At 44.8% G+C, this 22297-nt stretch overlaps 2 protein-coding genes across 32 annotated transcripts in view; one reads left to right on the forward strand and one right to left on the reverse strand.

Annotated features, from left to right (window-relative positions):
• CAMK2D (calcium/calmodulin dependent protein kinase II delta) overlaps positions 1-22297 on the forward strand; it is a 201776-nt gene that overhangs the window by 172150 nt on the left and 7329 nt on the right. The window lies entirely within an intron of this gene.
• ANK2 (ankyrin 2) overlaps positions 1751-22297 on the reverse strand; it is a 260831-nt gene continuing 240284 nt past the window's right edge. For 16 of the 29 annotated variants that reach the window (XM_053975087.1, XM_053975088.1, XM_053975102.1 and 13 more), the window contains 10 exons: positions 21244-21318; positions 20724-20855; positions 20197-20343; positions 18753-19032; positions 16788-17052; positions 15187-15279; positions 14700-14783; positions 13519-13683; positions 12272-12454; positions 11131-11391 (listed from right to left, as the gene is read on the reverse strand). In XM_053975087.1, the coding sequence (XP_053831062.1) occupies positions 11281-11391; positions 12272-12454; positions 13519-13683; positions 14700-14783; positions 15187-15279; positions 16788-17052; positions 18753-19032; positions 20197-20343; positions 20724-20855; positions 21244-21318 (1535 nt within the window). In that variant the 3' untranslated portion in view covers positions 11131-11280. Of the gene's footprint in view, positions 3972-11130; positions 11392-12271; positions 12455-13518; positions 13684-14699; positions 14784-15186; positions 15280-16787; positions 17053-18752; positions 19033-20196; positions 20344-20723; positions 20856-21243; positions 21319-22297 lie in introns of those variants that run through there. The other 13 variants (XM_053975108.1, XM_053975106.1, XM_053975101.1 and 10 more) reach the window with 5 other exon arrangements.

Here is a 22297-nt window from a genome sequence, read left to right on the forward strand (position 1 = left end):
TGTAACAGCTGAAGCAATGACTTGTGAGTTCAGTATTGTGTCTTCATAGCCCTGCAGTGTGTGCATAGAACGAGGGTTACTCCTCACACCCTTCCAGTACATCAGAAATGTGTTTTCTTATAGGTCACCTTACTCCCTTTACCTGCAGAGACCCAAGTAACTCCCCCCATGCTCAATAGGCTCCTAGATGTAAAATCCTGTCCTCATGGCAGAAGTGGGAAGCAGAGCGGGACTATGGCTGCTGCTACAGCTGAGGACAGGGTTAGGCCTGGTGAGACAAGCCAGCTCTGGGTAGGGCACTGGAAAACACAGCAATGGCTGAGGATACAGCTGCTCTTCCTGGCGCTGTCACCGCACTGACAAGAATCGCAGCCAGTGACCTCTTTACCAGATATTTTGAAACCTGACAACTGTTGTAGCTTCGGGCTGTTCCCAAATGCTGCTTCCCGTGCTAAGCACTTGCAGCAATTGCAGAGTCTGACCTGAGATATGGTGAATGTTTGGGTTTATTCCCTTAGGGAAATGGCCTGGATTTGGAAGTTTCCCACTATCAAAGGCCTGAAGTTTTAGGCTGGACTGTGCAGAGTATATGGCTTATAGCTACAAAATCCACTGATTATCCATGGTATGACCTGTCAGCAGAGAATTCAGTCTGTTTGTGTTTTCCAGCTCACTGAATTCTGCATCGTGAATCCATGCGTTCTAGGAAGTGCCCACAGGATGCTCCAGCACTTGTAGTGCAGTTTTATGGAACGTTAAGTAAAAATATAAAGTCATCTATGGAAGGAGACAGCTACCACCCTTTGGTGGTACCTACCACTAAGGTTGTCAGGGATAGTGGAATTTAGTAAACAGCTCTCTGCTGGTCATAGAGCCCACTGGCATCTTCAAGGTTTTGCTGGGAAGAGCAGGCTCTGCTAATAAAACCCATTGTTGAGCTGTCTTACATTCAGACTAGAGAAAAGCTTAGTTTGCTCTGGTTCATATAAATTTTAGACAGAAATAAAAAAAAAGAAAGCCTTTTGCTTCTCTAGGTGGAAAGCAAGAGTAACTTAGTACTTGAATTATTGCTGCTACTTGTGAGGGCATATCAAGTACAAAGTCAGTCCCTTGATTTAATGACTTGTTTGTTAAAAAAAATAAATGGATGTGACTTGAGGAAAGGTATTCACTTTAGGTATTAAGGAGAAGTGGCCAGTGTCTTTCAGCAAAATAGTGTTTCTGTTTGGGAGTACTGACATTGTTGGGTGAAACTGATCAGGTTGGGATTTGGAAGCATAGAAAAACCAGTGCTAGCCTACCTCTGCTGTGTCTCCCTTTTCCCCAGCACTGCCATGCTGCCCGGCACAGGCAGTGATGCTCACCCAGGTCTCTGTAATTCTCCATTAGTTATCCCCATCTGGTTTTCCCCGCTTGTCCTCAGGCCAGCAGGAGAGTGGTGTGCTGGAGGGGCATGCAGTTTCTTTTAAGGTGGGGTTGTTGGCTTGCTGTGTGCAGGTTTGAGTGGAATTTGTTTGATTGTTGGAGAGTCATTAACACATAGTTGTCTGTCATTGGAAAAGGAGGAGGAAGAGAGGAAAGAGAGCTTTTGGCTTAGGTCGTGCCCTTGACAAGGCGTTGCTGTGTCTGTGTGGAGCGAGCAAGCTGGGCACAGAGGAACTGTGACTCTGATGGCACCGCTGAGGTCCCCACGTGGGCACCGTCCCTCATCCCGCCGCGCCAGTAGTAAAAGTGAGTGAGCCACCATTGCTACATTTAACACTTGTACATTTTTATTTAGTTAAATCAGCCATTGTACACATTGCAGCTATGTATTGTTAGTGTTGTATCTTTTTAATTTTTAACTAATACATGCCCTCATAGATATATTCAATTAGTGTTATCACCATGGGAACAAGATGCTGATTCGTCAACTTAAAATTCACTTCTTCTCACAGTATTCAAGTTCTCTGATAACACAGCAAAAAATCAAAATAAGAGGTGAATAACCATTATGCTGTTACACAGAACATCATCTGCACCGCAAAAACACAACAGAAATGCATTTCTTGAGAGCCCCATCCTTGAAGACCCTCCTGTGCTGTCTCGGACAGTCAGGAAGCCACGATGCGCTGTGAGATGTTTCATCAGGGGTCTCATTCGATTTGGCTGCCAAAACACTTTTTTCTTTAAGTTTCTTTTCTTGCCTGCCCAAAAAGTGTCGGCATGGCACCTCATGGTTCTGCCCACAGGAAGCCAGAACTCCAGAGGTGTTTCCATGCTTTTGGCATCATTGCCTTAATGAGGAAGTGCCCTTGTTCTGAGCACTGAGTGAGTCATTAAAAAAAAAAAAACAAAACCAAAGAACCCTATAATTGTAGAAGGCCAGATAAGCTTGGACAAAGGATTGCTCCTAGAGGAGAGGGTTGGTTTTACTCTGGTGCTGAGTCTACTATTTAAAAAATGAAATAGCTGTTTAAAAGCATTAAGTTGGTGTGTTTGTGTGTATGCATGTTATGTTAAAACCCTACAGAGCTCCCTCCATTAAATATTAAGGTATAGGACACCCAAAATATCAGATCCCTATGTTCCCCTTGTGGAAAATAAAAGTGCAGACATGCTAATGTGGTTTTCAGAGGGTTGGTTTAGAAATATATATATATATAATATAGTTACATAACAAAATATGAACAGAAACCGGCTGCCGAGGATTGTGAGCACTTGTTCTTTAAAAAACACTTGATCAGAAGATAAAAACTGCTCGCTCAGTGCTAAGAGGGCCTAGAAGCTGACATGGTTCTAGGAGGGTTTGGTTTTGACCTTCAAATGCCACATGCGTGTATCGGCTAAGAGGCAATCTCGATAAAACACGGTGAATTAATTATTCTCCTTGTATAGTGGGTAAGTCTTTGTCCCATAGTTATCTACAGTGCAGTGGCCAGCAGGAAGCACCCCCAGTCTGTTGGTGAGGTCAGCTAAGCAGTGATGGAAACGGGAAACTACCAGAGTTAGGATTGTTTAATACACCCCACCACAGGTCCGGATCTATAGGCTTGAATACCATATGCGAACATGCCGCAGGTAGAGCTGCTAGCAACTTGTGTACATAGTGGGGAAGTTTGTCTTTCATTTTCTTTTGGAAACGTTTCAGTGGCTGTGCGAAGGTGTCTGCACAATTAATGGCCACAGTCAGCTGTGATTCATGTGAACAGCTGCCCTTTGCCTGACTCGCGCAGCCTTTGCCTAGACCGGATCTCTAAACAGGAACTCTTAGTACTCGGTAGCTCTGCAGTGCTTCCTCCTGGGTCAGTCAGCATTTGTGGTCCGGGTGGTGCCGTGCCGTGATCTGTCGCCATTCCGCTGGGTCACTGCACCTCATAACCCACGATGCCAACGGGCAGTGTTCTGCGGTCTCGTGAGTTCAAATACTCTGCTATTTACAGTTTACACGTCAACTCCTTTGTACGGTGCATGTACACAGTCAGTGGAAGAGGCCTGTTGATGAAGTCTGCTTGGCAAGGGCCGTGTCAGTAAGCGAGCGCCAGAGCAAAGGGACAGGGACAAGTGGCGACGCTGACAGGGTGCCAGCATGGCGGATAAATCATCCTGCCTAAAGGATGCTATCTTTGGTCACAAATTAGCTTACAGGGTGAAAAATCATAACAGCACAAAATGCAGCTTGGGATGGGAAGAAATTATTTCACTGCAGCTGCACAGGTAGGAGCGGCAGTGACGACTCTGCTACCCAGGGACGGTGACGGCTGCGTATGGGAGGGGTCACGTGGCGCTTTGCAGGGGCAGCAGCTTCTCACTTGGCATCCTGTGTCCAGTCCTCCTGGCAGAAGTGCCTAAGAAGCTGCTGGAGGTCATGCTGGAGGTCATCCCTGGGGAGCGCTTCTGGGGTGTCTTCCAGCTCTTCTATGTGAACATGTTTTCCATAGCGGTCCTTCATCACAGTCCTCTTCTGTGTGCTGGCTTTACTTAGTATTGTCCTGGAACCAAAAAAAAAATGAGAGACCTGACTTAGAAAGGCCACTGTTCTGGAGGTCTGAGGGAATCAAGGTTTTCAGGCTTTTCCAAGGCAGAGTTATACATGCTGGAGAGAAGGCACAGCAAGGTGTGAGTATGATGCAATGGTCAACTCCTATGGATTTTTACCCTTTTTACTTTATATATTCTCTGTATTCTTTACACATATGTTTGTAGCCTATTATATAACCTAGCTTCAGTATTTTCTTAGGCAGAAAGACCAAACAAATTCCAGGATCCCTATGCTATTTTGGTATTCCTTAAAAACCAAGGTTGAAATCAGATCTTTGAGACATATTTTTATCAATAGGGCTGAGTCTTCATCCAACGAAGGGTAGATTTAGAAGGTACTAGAGGTTGGGACATTACTTAACTGAGTGTGCTTGTAGTTGGGAACTTTTGTCAGGTATGGTAATTTGCAAAATCAAGAAAAATGTTACATGCATCACGGAGGGTGTGCAGCCTCAGTGTTTTCCAAGTGAGGATTCCTGTATTATAAAGGTACCCCTGCTTACCATCCTGTGTCTGCCTCTTATTTCTAGAACCAGAGAGAAAGGCATCAAAGTGCATGTGAATGGATGAATAATGGAGAGTGAAGGATGGCTGCATGGAGAATGAAGGGAGGATGTATGGAGCATGGATGACAAATGGAGAAAGGGTGATGAATGAAAGGAGACTGAAGAATGATGATTGGAGAGTGAGTGGATAGAGAACGAATGAGCAACGAATGTATAGAGGGATGAATGCTAACTAAAATTAACAAATCAATAAGGACTGTACATGTGTCATTCTGGGTTTGCGTCTTCAGCATTTTCTGAGGGAAAGTTCACCTAAGGAGCCTTACATAAAGGTACCCCTGTTTACCACCCTGTGTCTGCCTCTTATTTCTAGAACCAGAGAGAAAGGCATTAAAGTGCATGGAGGATGGATGGATGGATGGATGGATGGATGGATGGATGGATGGATGGATGGATGGATGGATGGATGGATGGATGGATGGATGGATGGATGGATGATAATTGGAGAGTGGCTGATGATTGGATGTGTGTATGGAGCCTGGATGATGGATGAATGAGGAATGGATGAATGGAGAGTTGGATGATGACTGGATGGAGACTGGAGGATGGATGTATGCAGAGTGGCTGATGATTGGATGTGTGTATGGAGCCTGGCTGATGAATGAATGAGGGATGGATGGATGGATGGATGGATGGATGGATGGATGGATGATAATTGGAGAGTGGCTGATGATTGGATGTGTGTATGGAGCCTGGATGATGGATGAATGGAGAGTTGGATGATGACTGGATGGAGACTGGAGGATGGATGTATGCAGAGTGGCTGATGATTGGATGTGTGTATGGAGCCTGGCTGATGAATGAATGAGGGATGGATGGATGATAATTGGAGAGTGGCTGATGATTGGATGTGTGTATGGAGCCTGGATGATGGATGAATGGAGAGTTGGATGATGACTGGATGGAGACTGGAGGATGGATGTATGCAGAGTGGCTGATATGATGGGATGTGTGTATGGAGCCTGGCTGATGGATGAATGAGGAATGGATGAATGGAGAGTTGGATGATGACTGGAGGATGGATGTATGCAGAGTGGCTGATGATTGGATGTGTGTATGGAGCCTGGATGATGGATGAATGGAGAGTTGGATGATGACTGGATGGAGACTGGAGGATGGATGTATGCAGAGTGGCTGATATGATGGGATGTGTGTATGGAGCCTGGCTGATGGATGAATGAGGAATGGATGAATGGAGAGTTGGATGATGACTGGAGGATGGATGTATGCAGAGTGGCTGATGATTGGATGTGTGTATGGAGCCTGGATGATGGATGAATGAGGAATGGATGAATGGAGAGTTGGATGATGACTGGATGGAGACTGGAGGATGGATGTATGCAGAGTGGCTGATATGATGGGATGTGTGTATGGAGCCTGGCTGATGGATGAATGAGGAATGGATGAATGGAGAGTTGGATGATGACTGGATGGAGACTGGAGGATGGATGTATGCAGAGTGGCTGATATGATGGGATGTGTGTATGGAGCCTGGATGATGGATGAATGAGGAATGGATGAATGGAGAGTTGGATGATGACTGGATGGAGACTGGAGGATGGATGTATGCAGAGTGGCTGATATGATGGGATGTGTGTATGGAGCCTGGATGATGGATGAATGAGGAATGGATGAATGGAGAGTTGGATGATGACTGGATGGAGACTGGAGGATGGATGTATGCAGAGTGGCTGATATGATGGGATGTGTGTATGGAGCCTGGCTGATGGATGAATGAGGAATGGATGAATGGAGAGTTGGATGATGACTGGATGGAGACTGGAGGATGGATGTATGAAGAGTGGCTGATATGATGGGATGTGTGTATGGAGCCTGGCTGATGGATGAATGAGGAATGGATGAATGGAGAGTTGGATGATGACTGGATGGAGACTGGAGGATGGATGTATGCAGAGTGGCTGATATGATGGGATGTGTGTATGGAGCCTGGCTGATGGATGAATGAGGAATGGATGAATGGAGAGTTGGATGATGACTGGATGGAGACTGGAGGATGGATGGATGCAGAGTGGCTGATACGATGGGACGGATGAATGAGGAATGGATGAATGGAGAGTTGGATGATTGGATGGATGTATGGAGAAGTGGACGATGATAGGATGGATGCATGGAGATTTGGATGATCATTGAAATGATGTATGGAGAGTGGGTGATGAATGAATGAGGAATGGATGGGATGATGCATGTGTGGAGTCTGGATGATAAAGGGCTGAGGATGGGAAACAGAGACTGTAGTGAGCATGGACGATGAACGACTGCTAATAGATACTTGCAAATGCAATGAGCATTGTGGGTATGTTATGATGTGCATCCTCATCCCCAGTGTTTTCCAGCTCAGGAAAAGTCAAGGCAAGGCATCCTGCATGATTCTGGCCCAATTTACCAGCCATTGTCTGTCTGTCAGGTCTAGGGTAGGAGGACCTCTCTCACAGAGGAGGATGAGGAGGAGTGTGAGGTAGAGTAGGAGGAGCAACACTAGGAGGAGTGGAAATAGCACAGGGCATGTGAGGCAGAGGAGCAGTGCGAATACCAGAAGGGGGCGTGTGGAGACCATGAGATGTGTGAAGAGCACAAGGGGGCACACAAATAGATCTAAGTGAGTGTGAATAGAGCGAGGGGCAGAGTAAATACTGGTGGGGGGACAAAGATGAGTGTAAATACCAGGAGGGGGGAGCATGAAGAGGAGTGCAAATACCACTGAGAGCAAATGGCACTGCAAGTGCCAATACTGTGAGCAGAAGCACAAATACTGCTAAGAGAGTGCGAATACCACGAGGGTTGCACTAATACCGCAAAGCGAGCGCGAATACCGCGAGGATTTGCGCTAATACCGCTAAGTGAATACCGCGAGGATTTGCGCGAATACCGCGAGGATTTGCGCTAATACCGCTAAGCGAATACTGCGAGGATTTGCGCTAATACCGCTAAGTGAATACCGCGAGGATTTGCGCTAATACCGCTAAGCGAATACCGCGAGGATTTGCGCTAATACCGCGAGGATTTGCGCTAATACCGCTAAGTGAATACCGCGAGGATTTGCGCTAATACCGCTAAGCGAATACCGCGAGGATTTGCGCTAATACCGCGAGGATTTGCGCTAATACCGCTAAGCGAATACCGCGAGGATTTGCGCTAATACCGCGAGGATTTGCGCTAATACCGCTAAGCGAATACCGCGAGGATTTGCGCTAATACCGCGAGGATTTGCGCTAATACCGCTAAGCGAATACCGCGAGGATTTGCGCTAATACCGCGAGGATTTGCGCTAATACCGCGAGGATTTGCGCTAATACCGCGAGGATTTGCGCTAATACCGCTAAGTGAATACCGCGAGGGTTAGCGTGAATACCGCGAGGGTTAGCGCGAATACCGCGAGGATTTGCGCTAATACCGCTAAGCGAATACCGCGAGGATTTGCGCTAATACCGCTAAGTGAATACCGCGAGGATTTGCGCTAATACCGCTAAGCGAATACCGCGAGGATTTGCGCTAATACCGCGAGGATTTGCGCTAATACCGCTAAGCGAATACCGCGAGGATTTGCGCGAATACCGCGAGGATTTGCGCTAATACCGCTAAGCGAATACCGCGAGGATGTGCGCGAATACCGCGAGGATTTGCGCTAATACCGCTAAGCGAATACCGCGAGGATGTGCGCGAATACCGCGAGGATTTGCGCGAATACCGCGAGGATTTGCGCTAATACCGCTAAGTGAATACCGCGAGGGTTAGCGTGAATACCGCGAGGGTTAGCGCGAATACCGCGAGGATTTGCGCTAATACCGCTAAGCGAATACTGCGAGGATTTGCGCTAATACCGCTAAGTGAATACCGCGAGGATTTGCGCTAATACCGCTAAGCGAATACCGCGAGGATTTGCGCTAATACCGCGAGGATTTGCGCTAATACCGCTAAGTGAATACCGCGAGGATTTGCGCTAATACCGCTAAGCGAATACCGCGAGGATTTGCGCTAATACCGCGAGGATTTGCGCTAATACCGCTAAGCGAATACCGCGAGGATTTGCGCTAATACCGCGAGGATTTGCGCGAATACCGCGAGGATTTGCGCTAATACCGCTAAGTGAATACCGCAAGGGTTAGCGTGAATACCGCGAGGGTTAGCGCGAATACCGCGAGGATTTGCGCTAATACCGCTAAGCGAATACCGCGAGGATTTGCGCTAATACCGCTAAGTGAATACCGCGAGGATTTGCGCTAATACCGCGAGGATTTGCGCTAATACCGCTAAGCGAATACCGCGAGGATTTGCGCTAATACCGCGAGGATTTGCGCTAATACCGCTAAGCGAATACCGCGAGGATTTGCGCTAATACCGCGAGGATTTGCGCTAATACCGCGAGGATTTGCGCGAATACCGCGAGGATTTGCGCTAATACCGCTAAGTGAATACCGCGAGGGTTAGCGTGAATACCGCGAGGGTTAGCGCGAATACCGCGAGGATTTGCGCTAATACCGCTAAGCGAATACCGCGAGGATTTGCGCTAATACCGCGAGGATTTGCGCTAATACCGCTAAGTGAATACCGCGAGGGTTAGCGCGAATACCGCGAGGATTTGCGCTAATACCGCTAAGCGAATACCGCGAGGATTTGCGCTAATACCGCGAGGATTTGCGCTAATACCGCTAAGCGAATACCGCGAGGATTTGCGCTAATACCGCTAAGCGAATACCGCGAGGATTTGCGCTAATACCGCGAGGATTTGCGCTAATACCGCTAAGCGAATACCGCGAGGATGTGCGCGAATACCGCGAGGATTTGCGCTAATACCGCTAAGCGAATACCGCGAGGATTTGCGCTAATACCGCGAGGATTTGCGCGAATACCGCGAGGATTTGCGCTAATACCGCTAAGTGAATACCGCGAGGGTTAGCGTGAATACCGCGAGGGTTAGCGCGAATACCGCGAGGATTTGCGCTAATACCGCTAAGCGAATACTGCGAGGATTTGCGCTAATACCGCTAAGTGAATACCGCGAGGATTTGCGCTAATACCGCTAAGCGAATACCGCGAGGATTTGCGCTAATACCGCGAGGATTTGCGCTAATACCGCTAAGTGAATACCGCGAGGATTTGCGCTAATACCGCTAAGCGAATACCGCGAGGATTTGCGCTAATACCGCGAGGATTTGCGCTAATACCGCTAAGCGAATACCGCGAGGATTTGCGCTAATACCGCGAGGATTTGCGCTAATACCGCTAAGCGAATACCGCGAGGATTTGCGCTAATACCGCGAGGATTTGCGCGAATACCGCGAGGATTTGCGCTAATACCGCTAAGTGAATACCGCAAGGGTTAGCGTGAATACCGCGAGGGTTAGCGCGAATACCGCGAGGATTTGCGCTAATACCGCTAAGCGAATACCGCGAGGATTTGCGCTAATACCGCTAAGTGAATACCGCGAGGATTTGCGCTAATACCGCGAGGATTTGCGCTAATACCGCTAAGCGAATACCGCGAGGATTTGCGCTAATACCGCGAGGATTTGCGCTAATACCGCTAAGCGAATACCGCGAGGATTTGCGCTAATACCGCTAAGCGAATACCGCGAGGATTTGCGCGAATATCGCGAGGATTTGCGCTAATACCGCGAGGATTTGCGCTAATACCGCGAGGATGTGCGCGAATACCGCGAGGATTTGCGCTAATACCGCTAAGCTAATACCGCGAGGATGTGCGCTAATACCGCTAAGCGAATACCACGAGGATTTGCGCTAATACCGCTAAGTGAATACCGCGAGGGTTAGCGCGAATACCGCGAGGATTTGCGCTAATACCGCTAAGCGAATACCGCGAGGATTTGCGCGAATACCGCGAGGATTTGCGCGAATACCGCGAGGATTTGCGCGAATACCGCGAGGATTTGCGCTAATACCGCGAGGATTTGCGCTAATACCGCTAAGTGAATACCGCGAGGGTTAGGGCGAATACCGCGAGGGTTAGCGCGAATACCGCTAAGTGAATACCGCGAACATTTGCGCGAATACCGCGAGGATTTGCGCTAATACCGCTAAGCGAATACCGCGAGGATTTGCGCTAATACCGCTAAGCGAATACCGCGAGGATTTGCGCTACATTTTGCCATCATCTGTTCATTCCTGGTCATCCAGTCATTCACCATCTAGTCATTAATTCTCCATCACCTCCATGTCCAAGCACCATCATTCGTCCTCCGTCCACTCTCCATCTATAACCTATTTACCAATCAACCATCATCCATTCGTTCTCCATCATCCACTCATTCACCATCTATTTATTCCCTATTATCCATCCAGCCATTAATTGTCCATTATTCATCATCCCTACATTCATAACCCCATCATCCATCCATTCTACACTCATCTATTAATTCTTCATTCATTCCTCATTTATTGGTCTCTATCCATTCTCCAGCCATCCATTCATTCACCATTCAATTAGAACTATGTTACTTTGCGAAACTTATGAAAAATAACTTGCAGAAAATAAATACCAGCCTTTGTATTAACTCCTGTACCAAGGTTGCGTGGAAAGTGTTTTATTTCAGTGTTATGTACGCCGTCACTGCTGCTGGGTTAGTCATTGCTTTAGTACCACCACAACTAAAGCTTCGCAGGCATTCACTGCAATCCACTCCTGTGACTGTGTTAATTCATTTGCAGTAACACTTCATCAGCTTGCCAAGCCAAACCTTTTAATTACTGATCCATCGTCTTTCTTGATTTCTTTCTCTACCAAAGCAGGGACTTGCACTGTCATGTGGTGACCTGTATAGCTCAAAGCCTCCAATGAAAACATAAGTTTTGAATTACAACACACCCAAAACACCTGGTGCTCTTCCTACCTTAGTCGTTCATATTCACACAACCCAATGCTGAGAAAATGCTGAACAGGCACCTGTAAGAAGCAACTGCATCCCTCCCTCCTGCAGACACATGACATGCAGTCTCCTAGAGAGCAGTTTCATTTCAGCAATGATTGCACCAAAGCATGTCACAGTAGCAGCTCCAGACTTGTGGATTTACTGAGACAGTAGCTGGGCACTAAACGCTCATTCCCAAGCCACCTCTTTGAACTATTACCATACAGTTCTTGCCCCTTGTTTGGCCTCTGTGAGAAAAAGGGGACCAGGCTGCTGGTCTGGACTCCTGGTCACAAAACCCAAACCACACAGCCACGTCACCTATTGCTGCACAGCGTTTATCTATTTATCTGTTTTTAAGTATTTATTTCAACCTCTAAGACATGCTAATAAAGGGGACAAGAGACTGGATTCAGGGGAGGAAAACATCCATTTACCCAGAGTGGGGGCGTAACTGTAGCCACTTCTACAGTTACCTCCACAGTGATAACACAGGAATGAACTTAAACTGCACTCACACTCAAGACTTCTAAGAATTTCACACAAAGCCTCTATGATGTTTTCTTTTAGTCTCAGCAAGTGTCTTAACTAATTCTGCAATGCCAGCTTTCACTCCACATTGTTTAAATATGCATATTTTTGTAACATTGCTGAGTATAAGAACAGAGTTATCCTCAGTTTAGGACTCGCCAGTTGAGTCTGCTAGGCCACCAGTTTTGGTCCTTTCAGGAGAACAGACTTTGTCCCTGGGGCTGTGGCCACACTTGCTGTACTGCTGTAATATATAAAAGTTATTTTTACCTCTTCAAAGTCCTCTTTGGCTGACGGAAGATCAGAAGCCAGGCTGGCATCCCCCAGGTGTTTCTCCGTCCTCTCTCCGTGCACTACAGTGGTCTTTATGACCTTGCTGACTTTCCGGCCCTCCACTGGTTCAGACTGGAATTTGGAGGCACTAGAGAGAATGGCAGGTTCAGACAGGGTCACCTGCAAGGTTAGAAAGCACAAGTGAGATGGAGATGAATTCCACACTTCATGATGTGCACTGGCCAAATTAACTTCTGTGTCTATGGGCTCCCCAGGGTAAAGTGTAGATCTGTTAGGGTCAGCTTACTGGAAAGAAAAAGAAAAGAAAAACGAAGGGGGGGGGGGAGGAAAAAAGGGAAAAAAAGGAAAATAGAAGAATAGAAAAAAGGAAAATAGAAAAATAATAGAAGGAAAAAATAAAAGAAAAATGAAAAAGAGGAAAAGGAAAAAATAAAAAGGAAGAGAGGTAAAAAGAAAAATAAGAAAACAGAAAAAAGGAAAACAATAAAAAGGAGTAAAAAAGAAAAACAGGAAAAGGAAATGGAGAAAAAAAAGGAACAGAAAAGGGGGGAAAGGAAAAGGAGGAAAAAAAGGGAAAAGGGAAAAAAGGAAAATAGAAAAAAAAAGAAGGGAAAAAGAAAAAGGAAAAAGAGAAAAAAGAAGAATAGAAAATAAAAAAAGGAAAAAGATGAAAAAAAGGAAAAAAAAAAGAAAATAGAAAAAAAATAATAGGAAGAAAAAAGGCCAATAGAAAAAAGGGGGGAAAAAATCAAGATTCTTCTTTCTTGTTATTTTACTCCTCCTAAAGAATTACTTCTGATTAGTAATTCCCGCAAGCAAAAGTATCAGTGATGTTTTTCACAATTCCAATAACTGCTTGCTGCACCTTGCTTTTGGCCCAGCACTGCTGAAGGCACACCCCCATTGCCAGCTTCTGACCCTTCCTCACAACTCAGTTGTGCTGATCCAGTTGCCTGTAGGGCCAGACAGTGAAGTACGGCAGGAAGGCACTTACCTTTTCAGACTGTATTTGTTTTTAATTACCTGGCTCCAAAACAGTTTTTGTTTAAGTCTTAGATGTTTTTAGGCTCTTCAAAGCAACAGTAGACCAGCAAGGTAAACTTACTGTAGCTATGGGGTTCTAGGACTGAGTGGCAGAATGAGCATGCGAAGCTGCAGTGGCTAAGAACCCTGCTGGCTAGGAGCCTGCTGCTCTGTGCCACGGCAGGCAAAGCACACCCTACCTCTGAGTGCTCACTGTCACTCTTCAGCACAACTCGCTTCACCACTTTGGAATAACCATCTCCCTCTTCCACACTGACAGGGGCTTGCGGTGTTCCCTGCATTAGCACCTCCTCTTTTTCCATGCCATCTGGAGCAACGTATCGCCGGATGATCTTCCGAGTGACCTGAAGGAATGGAGTTTAGTCCCCAAAGATGTAGCAGTAAAATATTCCTCTTTGTTCTCTATCTAGTATTTGCTACTCAAAGGACATTTTGTTCTGCATGAAAGAACCCGCATAGATGGTTCTGTGTTCTATTCCTCAACACCTACTCAAGAGACTCATCTGGTGCTAAAGCTCTTGGAGGCACTGGCTGGCCAAAGCAAGAAAAGAATTACAGGGTTCAAGATGCGAAACTGCTCAGAAGGATGAATGTGCATCCTTCTGTGGATGACCCGAACCTCTGCGTGGCACAGTTCAATGCACAGACCTATTTGTAGGAACCTTCATGCTCTGTGCAACGAGAGCAAGGAATCTTTGGCTGGGATGGTTTATTCTACCAGGAATTCAAACAGGTTCCAGAGACAGCCTATCCAGCTGAGGGAGTGTGATGTCTTCTCAGAAGACAGAAGATGGGGTTTGCCACCGTCCCAGCTCAGGCAAGTCCTAGACCAAATCACTGAGCACCAAGTTGTCAGATAAAGAAAAGAGCACAGAAGTTGCCCTTTCACTTACATGCTGCGCAGAATTTGTTTTTCTAAGCATGATCTGGTTTTGAAGATCTAGACTCTGGGTTTATCTGACTCTTACAGACCAAGCCTTCCATTGCTTTCGTTAAGACAAACAAATAAACAAACATCTCACATAAGATTGCAGTGGAGTGGGCTTTTTGACAGGGTTTTTAAAAAAGAAATAAACAAATTTGTTCTAAAATATTTGGATCTATGCAGAATTTTCCTTGGCTTTAAATGAAAGTTAACAAAATACAACCTGTTAGGTTGTACACTGTAACAGAACCATTTTGAGAATCTAAATTATTGTTCAAACTTTGGTATCTCTCATAAACTGAAATTCTCATTCCTTCCACTCTATACTCTTCAAATCATGCCCCTTCATAGCAGATAGTCTGGCATTTCTGTGGATGATTTTTCCTTCCTTTTACAGGAGAGGAAGAAGGTAGCAAAGGGCAGAATTGACAATACCTTCTTTACCACCGTGTGGCCATGTTCATCTGTGTACTGCTCTTCTGTGACTGTTTCTGGTGGCATTTCAGGCATACTATCAGCCTATACGACAAAGAACAAAGCTGTGTGAAGCGAGGCCTTTGTGTGGGTCTTGAAATAAGCCACTTTAACATCAGTTAATTGGTTACAGAATAGAAAAAAAATCAGCAATGTTAGGAAAAAAAAACTATTCTGCAAATAAATCCTTAGAAAGGCGTGCACAGAAAAGGGATGCCACAGCACACAGGCAGAGATAAGTTAGTTGACCTTGTTGTATACAGGGCTGACAAGCCTTCATCTTCCTCCTACCGAGGCATCTATGGAGTTTAGAGGGGTTAGCAGTGTTACTGTAATCCTAAGGTTTATCCAATGGAGATGCATTATTTGGGAGCATCCCTGCTTGAGGTGCAACACAAACTCAGGCTTAAGGCAGCACAGGCTCGTGCAGTCATTCAACACGCGGTACCTGAATGATCACCCGGCGCCGAATGACCCTGGTAGTGACCATCTCGTCCTCGTCTGAGCTGAGCTCCAGCCCACCTAACTCTTCTGCTAACTCCTAGGGGAAGCATGGAAGCAGGATCTGTATGTGGTACTAGCAGTAGCTACAGCTTCTGTCTTCCTACCCCAGCTCTGCAATTCCTACATTTTACATATGCTTTCTGGGTTAATTACACAGAAAAATATACAAAAGCCTTTTAATCCTCCACACGGATAGTACAGAGTGCAGAACTCTTCAGTAGGACTGAACAGTTTTGACAAGAGGACAGTGTAGCAGTAGCTGATCAGAAAGATCAGAAGCAGCTGATCATGAAGTGTAGCTTTCCTGATCAGGAAGATTAGGAAAAATTAGTAACAAGTGCTGAACTTGTCTATCCTGCATAAGGAAGAATTAAAAGTTTAAACAAACACCTCATAAGGCAAAGAGAGGCTGATAAGAATCACTTGGGAAACAGCTGTAGTATAAAATCATAAAAGGGGAAATAAATAAGGGGGGGATGGTGGTACCAGCTGCTGTTGTTGTTTCACTTCAGTAAAAGAATCAGAGGGAAAAAGCAGTACAATATTTCAGGGGCAGCTGTCCTCCAGCAGCACTTGTACTGGGCCCTGCTGTAGATACCCTTTCAATCATCTGATACATTTTAAATTCTGCCTTTCCCTGAGATCCCAGAGGCAGAGCTCTGAAAGCATTCATTCTAGAGGTGATACCTTTGGCCACATAGTAGCAAAGAGAAGGCCTTGTTTCCAATTAACACAAAGGTGAAACTATTTCTGCCTCAGTACAGCTGCACCTTCTCTGCTCTAACTTGACTTATAAAGCTAATTTCCTGCACAAGGATGCCTTCTCCTTTTCTTCAACTTAGAACAGACAAAGCAAGCTGTTTATTCTTAAACTTTCATCTGCCAGGAAACTTTAATTCTCTACTGAAAGCCATATGGTTGCTCTCTTTCCTTGCTGGTGGATGTCTTCCCCTCTCTCCTGCCATGAAGTCCCTTGTCTCACACAACCCAAGACCTACCCTGTACAGTTTTTGATATCCTCTTCACTCTCCTGTCACTGTATCTCTTTACTGCCTGTGTGCTACATAAACACCATTCTTTCAGTACATCCTTGGTACTCTGCAATGCACAGCTGCTGTCTCTTTTCCATCTCACTGACTTGAGAGACCTTTCACTCCATTTCTCATGCTGCTCTGGGCTAGCCTTGCCTTTTTTTATGAGTTTTACTGTTATTACTTTGTCTGCATTAAATCTGTTTCAGTTTGTTTGTGCCCCGTTACTGACACTCTCTCTCTCAGGCAGAGATGTAACTGTCACAGGCCAAAGGACAAAGAAGGGTAGAGCAGAATCAGAATTACCAGCCTAGACTTTGGCATCTGGGGTTTGCTTCAACTTTGAAAACCTCAAGAGAAAAGCCTTTAGCTGACCTTTTAAACCACAGAGGGAAGGAAGAAAAACTCAGTGCCAGATGCAAATTAATTACAAATATTCCTATCTTAAGGAATGAGAGAGTCATAAAAATTGGTTTATTGGGTCAATTACATTGAGGCAAAGTTGTTGATTTACCTTTTCTAAAGATTCCTCTTCAAAGCCCCTTCCAGACTTTTCCATCTGCTCCTCAGTGGACTCCACTATCACAAGACTAGATCTCCTTGGAGAGAGGCTTTCCCGGTGGAGCTGGGGGTCCTCAGGCTCTTGGATGATGGGGGAGTCCCCTCTCTGCACAGGGGACGGAGGCTGCGGGTGCGCTGTCTGCGCCTCTCCCTTTGCCGTGCTTGAGTGCGCAGATTTTCCAGCTCCCACGGACTGCTCTGTTCCTGGAGTCGTGACGCTGTGAATTACAGGTCCAAGTGAGTTACCACGTGCAGTGCTTCCCAATTTCCAGCAATGGAACATTAGGCACTAACTCGTTATTGTTACGTTGTCTGTTTGGCAAAGTCTAGAAATAACTGATACCCCTTGACAGGAACTACAGAGTAGTCTGTCTGGAAATGCCACCCATCTTCCTGAGCAAATCTCCAAATGGATATCCAACCCTTCCGTGCAATTCTGCAAAATCTTGTATTTGTAAAGTATTTCAGAGAGTTTGCTTTCACTTGTGCCATCACATCTCTACATACTACCATTTATTTTTTTTAGTGGGAGAGCCTGGATTGCTAGAGAAGGATGTGAGGCACCTACAACACTGAGCACAAGCTGTGCAGCTACAAAGTGGGAAAACCAACTTTCATGTAGAATTCTGGAGCTTTAGCAAACAGAAATTTAGTGGAGGTTCAGGTTTTGTTTGTAATGGTATCTTTTTTGTTGAACCCTGATTCATGATTAATTGCTGATTAATCCCCAAGTTAGTTAAACCTATTATTATATATGTTACTATGTAACACATATATAAAGGAAATGCATCTAATTCCAGCAAATTTACATTCAATATTGTTGTATATTTCCTCTTGGAGCATGTTCCTTCTATGTTCCTATTTAAATCTAGCTGGATTTTTCCACCTAGTTCAAATTAGACCTGCAGTGTAGTGAAATTCCCTTGTCATCATTACTCTCATGTAGTGTCAGCACTATTGTCTCACAAGTATTCTCCGTTCCTCAAAGAAATTCATTTCCTGATGGAAATCCTTAGGGAGCATTAGTATTTTTGCCTAACACAGCAACAGAAGCTTTCCCAGATGGTATTTCCCGTCTCCCACACTCTCTCCCAGCAAAAGAATCCCCCCAAGTCCATTTACTGGGCTCAGCTGCCCTTTGAGTGCTGGGAGCTGCATCTCCACATCAAAGCTAATCACCTCCAGGAAAATAACTTCTTTGGATAGGGATTCTTGGTATTTTGCTGGCTTATTAATACCTGACTCTACCCTGCAGAGAGGTCTCAGCATGGGCACATAATCAGGAAAGCTGTGGAGAAATAAACATGATCTATTTCAAATTCCATTCCAAATGACACCCACACCACTGACAGTCCCACCTCAGAATTCAAGTATTTTCTGCACAGGTCCTCTATGTGTACTCTATCATGTGTTATTCCTGTAAGTGCTTGTGTCTTGCCTCTGTAACACCTCGTTTCTGTTCCTTTGGCCATCTGAAATAGACTTTTAAAAACCCAGTTCTTAATAGGTAGTTATGAGTTTTGTAAGTAATGGTTAAATTGAAAAAAAAAAAAATTGCCTCCATTGAAAAAGCCATCTTAAATCTGAAGAAGAGGTCCTTTTGGATTACTTTCATTAATATGTCATCACTTGTCATCCAAGACATGAGGACTGAACATAAAACCCCCTTCACTTCTCTATTAACTCTCTTTTCTTTCCTATGTACTAGACACAGTTATTGCTTTGTGCTCACAGGGACAGATTGACTTTCTCTCCTCAGCCTTAAGGCTTCCTCCACATGGATTAAAAAGTGAAAACCACAACTGGAGGAAAATTCTAGTGCATTCATAAGTTTCAAAGGCAGCTGTAAAATCCTCTTAGTACACAGAGAAAAGAGAACCTGCTCCATATGGCTTCATCCTGTACTTTTGGCACTTACAAATATTCCTGTTGTGAAGCAGATGGTTTCCCTGGCACATCTTGGGGTTTCCCTGAGAATTCAGCTTCTACTTGTTCCTTGTGTGCTTGCCTCAGAAGCTCAGCCATGGACACTTCTGCCTCGCTCCTGGGAGTACTGTCCTGGAACGGGGAATAACTGACAGACACGTCTTCCTCGGAGACCAGAGGGGGGTGCTCGGTTGGCTCGCCGTCCTTAGATAGTCTCTGCTGTTCTTGCTTGTGTCTCGAGCTGTACACTTCCTCTTGCAGTGCTGAAAACCCTTGCCAAGACAGAGAGATGAGATATATCCTTACAAGTCTGACCAGAATGCACAAGTCCTTCCCGTGCTCTATGCACATTGAAAATCCCCGGGTGCAACACATGACTGGAAGTTCTTGAACACCTTGAGTGGGAGGGCACCTGGCCTCCAGGAGTAGCCCAAGGCATGCCAGACTGCCACTACTATGGCTAGATTTGGACAGTAACAGGCAAAATAACATTTACTCAGAAATTTACCTCAAGTAATTATGCTTTAAACCCTCCAAGTATAGAAGAAGATTCACAACAGATTTTTTTTCTAGCTGATTAGGATATATTTTAGTGATTTTTGCCCCCCATATTCGTTATTTATCTGCTTCTGGAAAAATTAACTGTATAAAAAAAGATGAAAACACTTCATAGAGGGCTAGGTGCAAGAAGTAGCTCATTTATGTGCCACAGTCACTGGAAATCTAGTGAACTCTGAAGAACAAATTGGGGGGGAAACAGAAAAGCTTGTACTGAATTTGACCTAGACAGAGTAGTTAACAATCTAAAACTATTTGGCTATGATATGAGAATGCTAATTGTAACCAACAGCCTTCTTATTCCTACATCCACTTCAAGACTGGGACCTTTGCAGCTGTCTAATATGCTTCAATATTGAGTTAGGCACCCAAAAATGTCACTTCTGGAAAAGAGGATTTTATGCCAAATAATTTGGAGGTGTTTCTTCAGTTTGCAACCACTGGATCTAATCCACTGAACTTTCAAACTGAAGAAATGCAGTAACATCCCAACAGAATTGCAATATCCTGGATACTCAAATCCAAAGGGGTTTTCTGTCAAAGCATGGAGTAGTTTCCCTTTTTTATATCTTGGTCAAATTCTAATACAACCTTCTGAACTTTCATGAAAGCACTTGTATAAGCAAAGAAACCAAACTCCAAGGTAAACTGGGCAAATATTGCTGGCCACAGTGTTTGCTTCTGAAGAATCAGCTAAAGCTCAGGTCTTCTACCTGGTGAAATGTGACCCTTGTGATGCCATGCTTGCATCCATCCACATTGTCCATGCTTTCAAAATGGGATTCCAGCGCTCTGTCATGAGAGCTGACAGCTGACACTTGAGAGCAGAGTGATGCTTGGAGAGGCAGCCTAGGCAGTTTGGGTCAGAAGACACTTACCTTCACTGTGGTCCAATGCCAAGGACTGCTCCGTGTCCGCGTACGTGCGCGTGCCATGGCCCTGCACGGGGTCTATGCCGCTGGTCTCCATCAGGTGAACGATGTCCATGCGGTTGATTTTCGTGAGACATTGGGTCAGATTGGTATCTGTGCCATTGGAAGGACATTGTGCAGCTCAGTTAAGAATCAAGCACACTCCCTCCCTTCTCCATAGGAAGGGTATATATAGGAGACTGACTGATGTCATAAATAAATTATAGATACATTTAGAAGCAGTGCCATGTAAAATCTAAAAAGAACCAAACAGCTGCCTATAAAAACTAGCACTCTGTTTTTTTCCTTTTAACAAATTTGTTGAGTTGCTGTGCTATACAGACAAGACTAGAAGCAATAACAACAATTGAGTAAAATCCATGATCGTCCTTTCTGTAGCCTAAATTTTCCCCAAATTTTCTTTGTGATTACAACACACCTGTCACCTCAGCTAGCAGACTGGGGACAGTTACACACAATAACTGGAGACAAACCTGTTGCATGTTTCCCATCCCTTTCAAGCCAGTATTTGAGGAGTGCGTGGCTCTGGTCTTGAAGAGAATTGGGATTTTCAATTCGGATCTGGTGAATTTGCTCCTCTGTGAAGTCCAGTTCTCTTGCTAGCTCTGAAAAAGAAATCCATATCTGTAAAGAGGTCTGCTATTACTACTACTAATCCCCTGGTCTAATTTCATTCAAGAAAAGTAACTGTCTGTGAATTCTAGTTTAACCCCAAAACCTGAGAAAACATTTCCATCTCGTTCCATGTTACTTTCACTTGTCCCCACTACCGTTTGCTGCTTCAAGTCTATTAAATCCACCATATTAAAGTGATTGCTTAAAGCAGGTTCCTTTGTTAACCCATTTAGGACTCTTGGTATCCCAAACAAAATAAGCTTCTGAAATATTTTTCTGAAACATCTGTAGATAATCAGAAAATCATCCAAAATAAACATGAGAGGAGTGTGGACCATTCCCCTCCTTTCTCTCTGGAGCAGAAAATGTGCACTTTACCTGTCCAGCTGAATCCAAGATGATCCGCTATGTGGGCCAGTCTTTCCTCTGTCCTTTCCTGATCATCCTGTTGATCTAAAGGTCAAAGAGAGCTGGAAGTTGCCTTTTGCAAGTTAAAAACCATTTCCATAGGAGAGAGAGCCCAAGAAGGGAAAGCACTGGTTTTTCCTAGCTGCTGTATCTAAATGTGGACAGGCTGCGCAACTCAAGTGAGGCTTGTAAATCCCTAGGTTCAAAATGAAACCAAAAAGCTTGTTTTTTCAAAAAGCACAGGACTATCTAGTTTTTCTATTTGGAAATCAGATGTTCATGTGAAAACCTAATCTAGGACTGAAGCACCTACTATGTCTATTTTGGCCGGGCATTTTGCTCTAAAACTTCATTGTAAAGTTCAGTAAAGTTGAAGACTTTGACTAAGTCAAGAGCCATAGTTTTCCAGCCTCCTTAGTAAATGCCAGGGTTGAAGAATTCATCGGGATCAGTGCTTCTGATCATGTTCTTTGTGCTGTAAGGCAAGTTTTGTTCAAATAGTCCATACAGCGTGTCAGATTATGGTTTGCATTTGAAATACTGTTAATTTTAGTGTCCCCTTTGGATGGGGAGTGAGACAAAATACCAACAATAAAGGCAAGGAAAAATCAGATGGTCATTTGTCAGTCCTCATTCACATCACTAATGGTGAGACTGACAGCTCCTCCCATCCCCAGAGCTAATTTGAGGATGGTGGAATTTGAGTTTTGATTTTCCTTGAATGCACACGTGAATTGCGACACCTCTGAATCAGGAAATTGCTTAGGGTTCGTGATATGCACGTGTCATTCCGGCTCCTGATTTCCATTAGGGCTACTCAGTACTAACATACAAGTAGGTGAGAGGAAAACCAAGCACCAGAAAACATGTACTAAAAGCGTTACTGGTGACTCAGAGTTTTCTTCAGAGACTGTCAAAAAAAAAGGAACATAAAAGGTTCATTATTTAAAACTCCTGCAGATCTCATTGTGTACCAACTCAAAAGTCTGTAAATTTGCCTGTCTCGCTTTCAATTGATGGCCAA

This window comes from Vidua macroura, chromosome 4, assembly GCF_024509145.1.
Source record: "Vidua macroura isolate BioBank_ID:100142 chromosome 4, ASM2450914v1, whole genome shotgun sequence".
Taxonomy (NCBI): Eukaryota; Metazoa; Chordata; class Aves; order Passeriformes; family Viduidae; genus Vidua; species Vidua macroura.